The 12,667-nt window shown below is 41.6% G+C and overlaps 1 protein-coding gene across 5 annotated transcripts in view; it reads right to left on the bottom strand.

The window, feature by feature from the left end:
• SDCCAG8 (SHH signaling and ciliogenesis regulator SDCCAG8) overlaps positions 1–12,667 on the bottom strand; it is a 108,998-nt gene that overhangs the window by 5,312 nt on the left and 91,019 nt on the right. For all 5 annotated transcript variants that reach the window (XR_006015212.1, XM_042023008.1, XM_042023009.1 and 2 more), the window contains one exon: positions 1,439–1,565. Coding sequence is in view for 4 of the 5 variants with exons in the window: in XM_042023008.1 (XP_041878942.1) it covers positions 1,439–1,565 (127 nt within the window). In the remaining variant the exon portion in view is untranslated. The remainder of the gene's footprint in view (positions 1–1,438; positions 1,566–12,667) is intronic.

The raw sequence follows: 12,667 nt of genomic DNA, 5'->3' as shown, positions 1-12,667 counted from the left end.
TCCATAAAAACACAATCAATTCCAGATAAAATAGGTTATCAATAACAAAATCCCTGTGGACCATGTAAAGGCTGTTCACATTACCAAGAGTGCTTTTCTTAAAATAGAAATTGTAATTGCTTTTGGGAACAACCACCTCCTTAACTCCTCTTATAGAGAGAACCCTATGGCTGCCCTAAAATTTGCCAGTAGTTACTACATGCTGATAACCTTACACTGTCATCAGCCACCGAGTTTGTCTACTAGAACAGGAAGTGCCATAAAACCGAACACATGGACGTGATTAGGGGCTTAACAAAGTACAGATTTTATTCCCTTAGGTTAAACATTTAGTGAATTCTACAGATAAAAAGCCTACAAAAATAGTGATTTCACTATTTTAAAGTTCTAAGACAATTAATATTCTGTTTACTGCTAGGTGTGCTACTAGACTAAATTTCCTACACTGAATGTCCTTTGTTACCATGTTAAGTGAACTTCAGCTATCCTGGGCAAACTCACAAGTTAGAAAGCATTGTGATTAGCTTTGTGACTGAGTGAATACACTAATTGAACTATGAGTTTGATTATCTGATAGTTTTACTGAAAACCTCATTCTGTGCTTGTTAGTTCTCCTACTTTTTCTGAAAAAAAGTGGAAGAAGGACAAAGGAAAAAAACAGCCCTACAGTCTTCTCCCTTATTTCCAAAGCACTTACTGGCCAGAGAACAGTGGCCACAACAAAAAAAGCCAGAACAGCCCATAAGAAGCCATAGCTTCCTAGGGACCACTGAAAACAACAATCAGACCTGCTGGAGAAGCAGTGCAGTGATTAGTGCTCAGGCACGATGGATTGTACATTTACCATCTCACATTTGGGTGTGTGAATCACAGAATATCTCGAGTTGAAAGAGAGCCACTGGGATCATCAAAGTTCAACTAGTGGCTCTGCAAAGGACAGCCCCAAGAGTCTCACCATGAGTGGTCATCGAGCAGCAAAAATACATAAATGACTTTTAGAAATAAAGAGAAAAAAAATCACAAAGTGATAGAGGGACTTAAGTCTGACAAATGGCAGAAAAACCTCAAAGCAATTATCAACATCAAGTTACTATTTAAACATTAATGCTGCTAAAGAACAGATTTCCCTTTTCTCTGAAAAAGCAACACAAAAATCTTCAGATAAGAAAGCTAGGAACTGTCACTGAGAAGAACTTCTGCATATTTATTGTCACTTCAAAACACTTTTTTCATGTAGTTTAGGTTTAAGTGAAAGTCAGGTTCAGTTACCAGTCTCTTTCCAACTGCATGTATTGTTATTTTATTTTTTATAAGGTAATGCTGTATTTAAAAGAACAACAGCAACAAAATCCAGCAGTTGAAATGAGACTGCTGGCAGATTTCTCTGCTAAAGCTGCAGAATATTCCCCTCAGACTTTCTTTTCTTTTGGCGCAGTACCTGTGTTCGCAGAAACTGCACCTCTTCTGTAAGCAGGTGCTTCTCTTTGAAGAGCTGATTCTGTTTGTTGAGCAACTCCACTAACTGCTGGGCAGTGGCCTGGCAGTGCTTGTCAAGCTGCTGTAACCTGGAAAAAAAATAGGTAAAAGGGTTGCAGAGCATCTGAAGTTGGAGTTCATGGAAGAAGCTTTGATGTTTTACTGGTGGTGGCAGCTCCCAGAGGCCAGAGTTCAGGCTGGTGGTTGGGCTGATACTAAAGTATTACTCCTAAGATGGGCATTAAATGTATTTTCACACTTTAAATTAGCACTTTTAAAGGTCTGCGCTTTTAATTTAGAAGCCTTATGAGGACACAACAGCAAATCTGCTTTGCTGTGACATCAGTAAAGACTGCAGGACTGCATGCCAACACCTGTAGCTAAGCAAGCTGCACACTCTGTAGCTGCTTCAGTAACTGTCTTCTTGAAACACACACAGTAGCCCAGATTATAAATCCAAATACCCAAATTCCCTGACAAACGGGACTTGAAATGACAAAAACTTCTGTTTTCTGTCCACTGCTCTTTGCAAGCTGGTCAATGTCCAAAACTCATTACAGAACATAGCACTTATTTCAAGTAAGCTTAGTGTTAATTAAGCATGTCAGCATAGATCCTATAACAGTGTAACAGGGATTCCTGGGGAAAGATGTAAAGAGCCCATCATTCCAAAGGTCCTCCTCATCAGGGGCTGCAAAACAGAGGAAAAAGCTGGCAGGTATCAGAAGAAACATGCAGAGGCCTTCTGCTTACACTGGAAGAACAAGTGCCTGAGTTGGGACAACACCACTGTAAGACAGGTCAACTGCACTTTTAGTTCTTTAATCATGGAAACAGGTATCACTTGTTATTTCTCCAGTGACTGTTTATTACTCCTGGCATCCAATCAGAAGTAATTTCCAACTCATGAATTTTACATCAGAATAACATTTTTTAGTAGATTATCACAGGTAGCCCATGCAAATTTCAAAAATATTACTGGACACAAGCCCTGGTGTGCTCTATTGTAAAGCTCTATGTACTTTCAAATGAACTGCTGTAAATTGAAAAGTCTTTAATTATGGAAATGTACTTAATTATTAATTAATTAATTAATTATGAAAATACTTAATTACACTTTTCTGTTTGTAACTTCACCACCCAGTGTTACATTTAGACTGTCGCCTTGAGCAGAGGGAAAAATATGACATAGGCACTGAGCTGAGTTTGACCAGCAGGCCACAACTTTACCATCTGTATCTTCAGTGCCTGACTACAGGTTTAATAACATTCCAGTGTACAATTCTGGGCCATGATGGATGAAAAGGGTGCAGTTCTAGTCAGTGCAGATCTGGATCTGTGAATTCCCAAATTCAGTCTGCCAGTCTGCTCTCCCAAAACTGCTGCCAAGCTGGCCCTTGGTCCACACACTGGGACTCCCAGCCTGCTCTGGTGCATTTAGCTCCTGAGGACAGGCTCTGGGCCCTCTCACAGTATCTGCTATTACGTGTGACATGTGCAGCACAGCCACACATTCCCATATGCATTGTATCTGGCCTGCCTGCTGATCTCGTAAATGATTCAAGATGAGAAATGAACAGCTCCACCCACATTCACTGTACTTCCCATATGTTACAACTGCACATCGATGCCTGCCATCATTTTTACAACTGGGTGACAGAACCTTCTGCACATTTTGCTAATACGAGTGAGGGGAGGTTGCACGGTCGCCACGTTCACTTTGGCAACACCACCTATCAGGCAAATGTACGGTGTCCTGAGCATCTGACTGACCACTGTGTCCTCACCCTCCTGTCTAAATGAGATCATTTTTCCACCAAAGTGGCAAGATCTGTCCAGTTGGGATGGCATGTGGCTGCTCCCCCTTGGCCTAGTAGTGTTGAAGGACAGGTACTGACTCCATACTCTATCATGTTACTTCAAGGCACAACATGAAAACACATAGCTCTTGAACCATGTTACGCTTGGACTACCCACAGGACAACCTGGCACTAAGGAGAAAGCTCTCTCATTCAGTACTAATAACAATACCCTTCAAATAATTTCCCGTTAACTACTTTAAACCTAAATCCCTATTTCTACATGAAGGCAGGAAAGAAAGAGTTTCATGAGATGAGTGGTTCCACAGAAGGAGAACACAACTGAGGCATCACAAGCTGCAGTGAAAGCTTTGAGGTAAATGTTTTGCTCTGATTCTCAGTACTTGGAGCTCATAAGCAGCTTTATGTTAAAATGGCTCCAACCTACCTTGCTTTTTTGTGCAGTTACAACATGCAGAAGACACAGCAGTGAAATTTGGATCTGAGACTAGGCTATACCCCAGGCTGTTCAGAAATGAAGTGAAAAGGGATAGATAGGGTTTTGTTACATTTTGACAGGTATGGCTAGACAATCACTGCAAGACCCTGCAGAAATGAGGTGAAGCATCAAACACAAAGCAGAGCTTGGGCACCAAGGTGAATTCCACCTGCAGAATAAACTTCCATTGCATCCAACACCACAAAGCTGTACTAGCACCCACTATGTTACACTTCCCCTTATGTGTGGCCTACAGATAAAAACAAAAGCTTCTTTCTTTTCTATAACAACACATTGCTAAACCAGGGGCACCCACAAGACTCTGGCTGCGAGCTCCCTTCCCTGGGGGACTCATGTCCATTAATCCACAGGCAATCTGCAATGAAGGAAAAAGCTGATACAACCTGTCAATCCTCCTCTGGGTTTTAATGTTGATTTGAAGGAAATTAATATGCAAGGATCTGTGGGCAGTACCCATTCACCCTGCAGTGGGGATCAGTCAGTCCTTGACATAGCAGAGGCATTAAAAGGTTATTTACTCTTTCAGCATAGTCAGGTTACTGATGTAAAACGTTTTCACTTTACTCCACGGAGCTGGATTTGCTGAAATGGCGTGATTGGATTGCAGCAACCTGCAGCAGCTAAATCACCAAATCCAATAATCATGCTGCATTTACTGGCACACATCTTAATTAGGTTTTAATACAAGTAATCTGATAACTACTTCTGGCCAGCCAGAGCAGAGCTGTCAGCGCTGAAAGGGCTGTTGTTGAGCAGCTTGGCCAGCGCGCTGCCGCGGCTGCCTCCCCGCTGACCTTGCCGAAGCCCCCCATCTGCCAGTTGCTCGGGTAACACAGGCCAGCCCATCGCCCCAGCAGTGGGTGCCGTGGCCGTCGGGCACCCCACAGCAAGGGCTGGGGCACCAGCCACCCAGGAGGGCCACCAGCCACTCAGGGGGGCCACATCTCTGTGGGCGAGGGTTGCTGGACCTGGCTCCTGGTGCCCCCCAAAATGACCAAAACCCAACACCACGGGCATACGTCACTGTGCAGCAAACTGCCTTTAAAATGCACTTGCCCTGTCAGGGCAAGAGTGTCGAGCTATGAGTTTCTAATGCTGCTCCTGCATTGCTTGTTTGCCTGAGGGGGATACAATGATCAGAGGTGGTTTCTGGTTCTGAGTGGGAAAACCAAAGACCACGATGGAGACCCCTGTCATGCTGCAGAGATACAACACCATACAACTATGGTGATCACACTTAGTTCCTGACACAGCTAGATCAGGCACTGTCTAAGGTCATCTCCTGCTGGATACAAATCAATGATCAGGCTTGCTTTGTCTGTATGATGATCTTGGTGCCAGACTTGCTGCCATCAGAGTTAAGGTGTATGGCTGGTGCTCATGGTGAACTTGTTTCTGCAACCACAACTGCCCCAGCTGCTGTCACTCCCCACTCCTCTTGTAGGCATGGTGGGAAAGGTCTCCTCTGCTTTCTTTCCACCTCAACTCTGCTACATTTCTGTCTTCCCTTTTCATAGCAGAAGTGATGTTGTCATTTTCATTAAGGCAGAAAAACTTATGTTCACTACCTCTTTGTATCTTGAATCAGCTCTGTGAACAACTAAGACATTAAAACCAATAGTAAGATTAGTATTCATATGAGCAACTTGCATCTTCATTGTGGTTTACAGCATCGATAAATTCACATAGTGAATTTTGAGGTAAAAAAATTATAGTCTATGAATTTAGAAAGGCAGACAAATAGTAAATTAAACCCCAAAGTTTCACTAGTGTCCTAAATTACTGTTTATTTGAGTCCTTGACCCATAGATCAGGGCCTTGAAACAATCTTAAGTGATGAGCATCTCAGAGAAGCCCCCACATGCTCCCAAAATTTAAACAGGAATATCTATACATAGAACCTATCCTTTAACTGAACTCCATTCTTGCATCTAGCTTCAAAAGCAAAACACTATGATCCACCTTTTTCATGTGAATGAAAAAAAAAAAGCCTAAGAGGAAAAACACACAGACCAAAAAGCCACCCTGTAACAGTGAGTAGGAACTAAAGGTAGTAAATAAACCTCATTTCTGTCAGGACTGGAAGTCCTGACTTCTAACAGGACACAGGGGAACAGTTCAGGGCATATTAAAAAAAGTTTCTGTGGAATTTCCCACCCTCTGGAGTCCCTATCAGACTTCTGTTGCCACAAAAAGGCCAAGACTTATCATTTGCTCAGGCAGAGAATATCTACACCACTTCTAGCTTAGTAAGGTAAGCACTTGCCCACGCTACAGGCAGAACAAACTCATCCAACTGATGTTAACAGATGGTAACTACAAGTTAATATCCCTTGCACAGTTTGGAATAGGACACCTAAGAAGCAAATGTCCACATTTCACCATGAACCCCTTGACCCAGGTGGCTTTGTATCACTCAATCATTGTTTTTTCCAATATCTATTGTGTAACTTCTAAATTCCCTTTTACTAAAGGCACTCTCAATTTTTCCACATACTTTTAAAGTATCTATAGTATATCATCTCCAATAAGATAACAATGTTTGCATGCCACAACAACAATTGCAAATAGGGTTTAATTAAAAGTTTACATAGGAGCTTCCTCTTTGTTTCAGATGTCACCACTGACTATTAGAATATATCTTCACTTCCACAGCTGGCCCAACAGGTTAAACAAATAGATCACATAGGAAACCTGAGCTTGGATCTATTCCTGGGCTTCTAATAGCTCATGTCTAACATGCTGAAGAGAACATTATCAGCCTGCTCTTCAGTAGGGGGGTGTAGCAGCTGGGCTTAGCTGCTGTGATGGCCACTTTTAGCCCTACTGGGTTTTGACAGGAAGGAAACAATGAAAGAGAGTGGACAGCAGGCTGGAAAAGATATGGGTGAAAGCTTCACTAATGTCTATTTGTGTCTGAATCCCTTCGCTGAAGATGAGGCTTTTCCTCCTTTAAAGGAATACAAAATAGTAAGACCTTTGATAGGAATATGAACTCTGGATCAGGTTAGCTCTAGAGAAGAAATAGTTCTGGTTACTATTTTATGCCTTTAGTTGACAAGAACTACATAAAACAATTCTCCAAATCACTCATGCTAGTAATTTAGAATGCTGTAAAATACCTTAGGGAAAAAAAAGGGAGGCAGGGCTCGGAGCAATGTTACAGAAATCTATTGAATTGTATAATCAGACTCTACTTTTTTTGTTGTTGTTGTTTTTTAAAAGATGTTCACCTCTCTGATTTTGTTATGTGCCAGACAGAACAGATTTTGCACAATTTCTCAATCATAATGCTAAGAGACACATATCCCACTAAGGTTTTAAAAGTGGCCTTCTCATGTTTTATACGATACATATTTGTATTACTGAAATACATTTTTTCCTGTGCTTGTGTCACTAGTTACAACAATTTTTGTGGCTGGTTTACTTTCTATAAACGTTTGCTCGATTTCCCCTACCGCTTAGTCCAATTCCTCTTATTTCTTTTATTACCAGACAAACCTGAACCTGTACAAACTGCTAGTTGGTGTCCACATAAAGCAATCACTGTATTCAAGTTGGAGACACTGAGAATTTTTAATGCAATCTGCCCAATCTGAACTCTTTCCTTCACAAACACTTTGCCTTTAAAAAGAAATTCCCAGCATGAACCTCATCAGAAGCGACATGTAACAGACAGTACATGTGGTGTCTGGGCAGGCAGCAGAGAATTGAAAAAGAAGTCTTCACTTTTTCTATCCCATGGCATGTGCAGAATGTACATGTGGCCCAAGCTGACATCAGGCAGTTGAAGCAAAAAAACTGCTAAAAGCATCAACTTCTGTTAATTTACTTTGTCAGATATTGTCTTAATTAAAAAAAAAAACCTACTGCTAGAAAGGGTAGTGCAGCTGAGCTACAACTGCTTCAGTTGTTCTGACAGTCACAATTGCAGGCGAACAGAACAGCTTTGGGCTCGGTCCTGCTGTCCTCACCAAGCCCAGATCCTGCTGCAACCCGCAAGGGCTGCAGGTGCTGAGGTACAGAGCATAAAGCTTCTGTTTATCTCTCTAGCTATCAGTACCTGTGTTTGAAGGGTAAAATGTTTCTCACTAGTGACCTTGCCAATAGTGCTCGGTACAGTCCTTCTCATTTGGTTACCTGCAAGGGAGTCTTTCCAAGTTTAAGGACTATGTATCACAGTCCTTCAAAACTGTTCTTCAGCACAAACCCAAGGCTGCTATACTGCATAGTCTGACCACTATGAAAATAAACTCTAAAAATATCAAACACAAAGTGTTAAATATCTGTGGAGGTGTCACTTGTCAGTTTTGTTGCTTAATCCCTATTACCATTACTTTCTACTCTAGAGGTGCCCCTCCTTCCAGTTCATTTCAAATAAATGATTTTGCCTTTAAGGTCTGGCAGGTGACACACATTTGCTTATTTTTCAGGGTTCACAGAGGGTTATTGTGGTTTGCATAAATTACAGTCAAACTAACAGCTGTAGGATTTGTACAGAGTTAGTTTTATGCTTAAGACACAGATAAGGAGGAATATGACTTTATATAGGTGACAGACAATTTCTTTTGCACAGCATATTCAGATAGATGTCTTGCATACAAGGGCCTGTTGCTCTCTACATCCACACAGAGCAGATTGCTTCCATTTGTGAACTTAGCCCAAGCTTGGCCTACTCCCCTTCTATTACAGCTCTAATTTCCAAACTTCCTCTTCCGAGGAAACAAAAAGGAGAATAGGGGCAGATACAGAGTAAGGATCTAGAGGAATGGCTGAGAAGGAGGTCAGGGCGGGCAGAGGAGCCTAGAATGTGCGTGAGAGGTAAGAAAGATCTGTGCTCAAGATACGTGTGGATACACCCAAGGGACCTGAGGAGGCTTTGGCCTCTGTTTGCGCTGACTGGCCAAGCAAGCATGCTACCACCTCACAGGAAGCTGCTGCTGGCACGCAATGCAGCACTTTGGACCAGGGCTGTATCCATTTGGGACCAGCCCCAATCTCCCCACATTCCCCAGTACACCCATAAACCAGTTCTGCTGAGACTGAAGGGAGTCACAGCATCGAGGAAACACCATGTGGGATGTAACACGGAAGAATAAAGGTAGGGAAAATGGTAAGATAATTTTGCATTGAGAAGGGCTGAGGGAAAAGCACTTTAATTCTGAGAAACCAAAATTTTTTAGAAAACTGAGAAAAGCTGGAGGATCTGACCAGTATTGTCAGCTCACCTTCACAGAGCTCAGCTCTTATGAATAGAGAGTTTACTTGGTGTTTTGTTTTGGACTATACTACAAACAGTGAAACTGCACGTGAAGCTATTGAAATCTGCAATTGCTTAGCAACACTGAAGGGAAGCATTTCACAGGAAATACATCTTAAAAATGTATTAGTACATTATGGGCAGTATTACACTCTCTGTAACAGAAAGTCTGTTTCATAATGTGTATGTGCATTAGTCCAACTGTGCTTTAAATTTACTGCAAGGTGAACTTAATAATTGCTATGAAATAGAGGAATTTTATTGCTGTTTTAGAGGCAAATATCATTACAGTTATCTTCAGGAAGAACATTAACCCTCCACAATAAGGAATATGACTGCAATGAGGCAGTTTGGAGATGAGTATTGACACACCCAGACCACAGCCAGTGCAAAGGGGCAATTATGCCTTTCTGGTGACAACGGCTAAGCTTGTGGATGACAATAACAGCTCTAGAGTCCCTGCAATAGCAGCACAGGGCTGTCAGCATTACCACACAAAATGAGCACAAAGGTGTCTCTAGCCCAGCTCTCCCATGTCACAGTTCAGCTCATCAGTCAGTGGTCACTGGACCCTGCACAGACATCCCAGCTTGGTTAAGACCACCAGCACCTTCCAGCAGAAAGATTCCTTCTGTCCACAGCTGTGCCTGTGCATACACAGACTCTCCTGTTGCCACCACATTTTAATTATAGTAAAAAATTCTAGCAAAACTATCAGCTTTTTCTTTGCTACAAGTTGAAATAAATGTTAATAGCTTTCTTGACACATGTTCAGTGTAACTGTAAGAGAAGAATACTTTCCCCCTTGGATTATATCAAAAGGTCCTGCTTAGTTTTGTTAGGTAAATTACGCTTTTCGCATACTACTTCCCCATGTTCTCATCTTTCAGTGGTAAGCAGTGGTAGCTTTTTTGAAACAAACATTTAAACAAGCAAGCTTAAAAGTCTTGATGTGACTTTGGAAATGGAACATTCTCACATAAATGAAAATTAACTCATGAGTAGTAAATTAAGAACACAAAGCTGTGTCTCTTTGTTCAAAAATATAACCACGGAGTTTGCTCTTTTAACTAGGGATAGAGAAGACAAACATGTATGCAAAATGAGAACACGAGATCTACCTGCTATCAGTCAATTGCTGTCTCTGTAGACTTGGTAACCTCTGATACTGTTGCTGCAGCACAAGTACATCATTACTCAAAATTTCTTATAAGGGAAACGCAGAGAAAATGCACATTTCTCTGTTGGTGAACTCACACAGGAACACGGGGCAGAAAGCAGCCGGGGTTTCCGAAAGTCAGCGAAAGCTCAGCAGGTGCCCCAAGAGAGCTCAAGGTCCCCGCTGGGGCTCACTGGTCCGACTCTGCTCCTCCTCAGCAGCCACCACAAGAGCCTTCCAGGGAGATGCTGGTGGTCTTGGCACCACTCCTGGTAGACAACTGTCCACCTCACACCTGGCTCAGCCTTGGCTGAGGCGAGGTAATGAACAGGCCGACAAAACGAACCCAAGCCTCCCTCCCGAGGGAGGCTACTTTTGATCAGTGTTGAGCAACATATGCAGGCTTGAGCAGGGGGGCACACAGGCAGCTCAGGAAAAAGCATGCACTGCTGTAACTAAACTGCAGATTAAGCTGAGTACTGCTGTTTCCTAAGCTCCAGATAAGAAGCCTTCTGGAGAGTAGGAAAAAAAATTAAAGAGAAAAAAGAGCAGTAACTGTAAGTTTACTTTTACTGTGAATCTAGGCTATATTAGAGCAGCATTTGTCTCAGTTTAAGATAGTGTATTTTCCAGCAAAGATTCTTAGTAGGGAAGATGCTTCTGTAGTTAATGGTTTGTTTCTAATGTCTCTGAAACCGTAACATTACCTGCTCAGCAAGTATTTACCTACAAATGAATGTCTGGGTGTCCCTCATGTTATCTCCTTACACAAAAATCATGATATTGGGATCATAATGTACTTAAAATCTCTTCAAATAAAATAATCCTAATTATTGAACTTCCATACTGCAACATCAGGGTTTAATTTCCTTTGAAATAAATGTTATCAAGGAGGGAAAACTGCATTTACAGGTCTACTTAGAGGCCTGATTTCATTGAAATATACAGAGGAATTTAGAGTTTTATTGTGTGACAGTAGAAAAATGACTAAAACCTATTTCTGTTACAGATCTGGATACAATAGCTTTCATCCTGATCCAGAATAACTCCTATGAGCTGTAATGTGAAGTACAGACTCCTGAAAAGCACACAAAACCCCATGAAATGCCCAATCCTGTGTTGCTAAAAACTAAAGGAGTTTTGCCTTTAATAGAGGCAGGCCCCTTGTTTGCATAAAGAGCAACCTGTCAAACAGAATACAAATGCCAAGCTGGTACATTATAGCCATAAGCACAATAGCCCCACTCTTTTTAACTAAGCAAATCCTAGAGAGAGCAGTTTTCCCCCAAAATCTGGGCATCAGCTAGAAATTCAGTGAACTGATGTCTCAAAGTGCTCACGAAGGATGCGGGAAATTTGCAGAGGGGCACGAGCTTTTCATTTCAAAGAGAAGAAAACTGTGTGTTTTCATTATAAAAAATGAGAGTGTGAAAAAATGCTAACCACACAATAGCTCTCTTTCAAGTATAAAGTTCAGAATTACATGTCCCAAGTTTCCTGTACGTTAAAAGAAGAACACAAAATAACGATCTAAAAATCCTTCACAAAAAACCAACAAGCAAGGATGAAGCAGTACTCGCCTGGGGGCCAATTGCCTCTCCAGCAGCGGTAAGGCTGTTACTAGGCTTGCAGTACCATTTGTTCCATTACACAATCTCCTGAAGCCTTTTACAGAGAGCTAAAACAACTGCCTGTACCAACACGACACATGGCTTTCCATCCCGACTCTTTGCTAATCCAGACGCTCCAACCATCTTTCTTTAAGATGCCATATGGTTGGCAGAAGCCTGTAGATCTAGCAGCACATCTGCTTGTATGTTACTTCTCCCCTCCAACTCCCCCCTCCACACCACAAAAGAGAGAGCAAATAATTATTTTACATGTAACCAATTAAACTGCATTTAAAGAGGACGGGGATTATTTAGCTCTAGATATTTTAAAAATATAGATTGTCGGAGAAGATCATTTGTCTCTCAGTGATTTGGGAAATACAGAGAAACAAAACAAAGAAATGAAACGCACATGAGCAAAATGATTGCTGCATTTGAATTATTTAAATGACTGCCATTCAGACCTTATGCCCGAAGATTTATTTTCTACATTAGTGTGCCACTGAAGAAGGGACTGAATCCGCTCTCTGCTTTTGTCAGAGGTGAATCAGACAAGCAGACTAGGAAATTATAATACACCAAACCATGCTTTGTTAAGCAAGCAGAGTGAGTCTGTATGCTAATGACTCTGCAGGAATACACTGACACACTGATTTTTTTGGTGTGATGAGCAAAGATTATTGACACTGTAAAAATCCTGGTTGCACTGGCATGCAGGCATCCAGGTTGTCTCTTTATAATCCAGACGCCAGGAAGACAGGCTGTAAAAATAATTTTGTTTGTGATGAGTTATCATTTGTCCATTGATGACATAATGGACTATAACAGAAAAGAAAATATACA

Source organism: Corvus kubaryi, unplaced genomic scaffold (genome assembly GCF_017639235.1).
Source record: "Corvus kubaryi isolate FWS band 111438036 unplaced genomic scaffold, C.kubaryi_AGA036_p1.0 37232, whole genome shotgun sequence".
NCBI lineage: Eukaryota > Metazoa > Chordata > Aves > Passeriformes > Corvidae > Corvus > Corvus kubaryi.
This window is presented reverse-complemented; position numbering and strand designations above follow the sequence as displayed.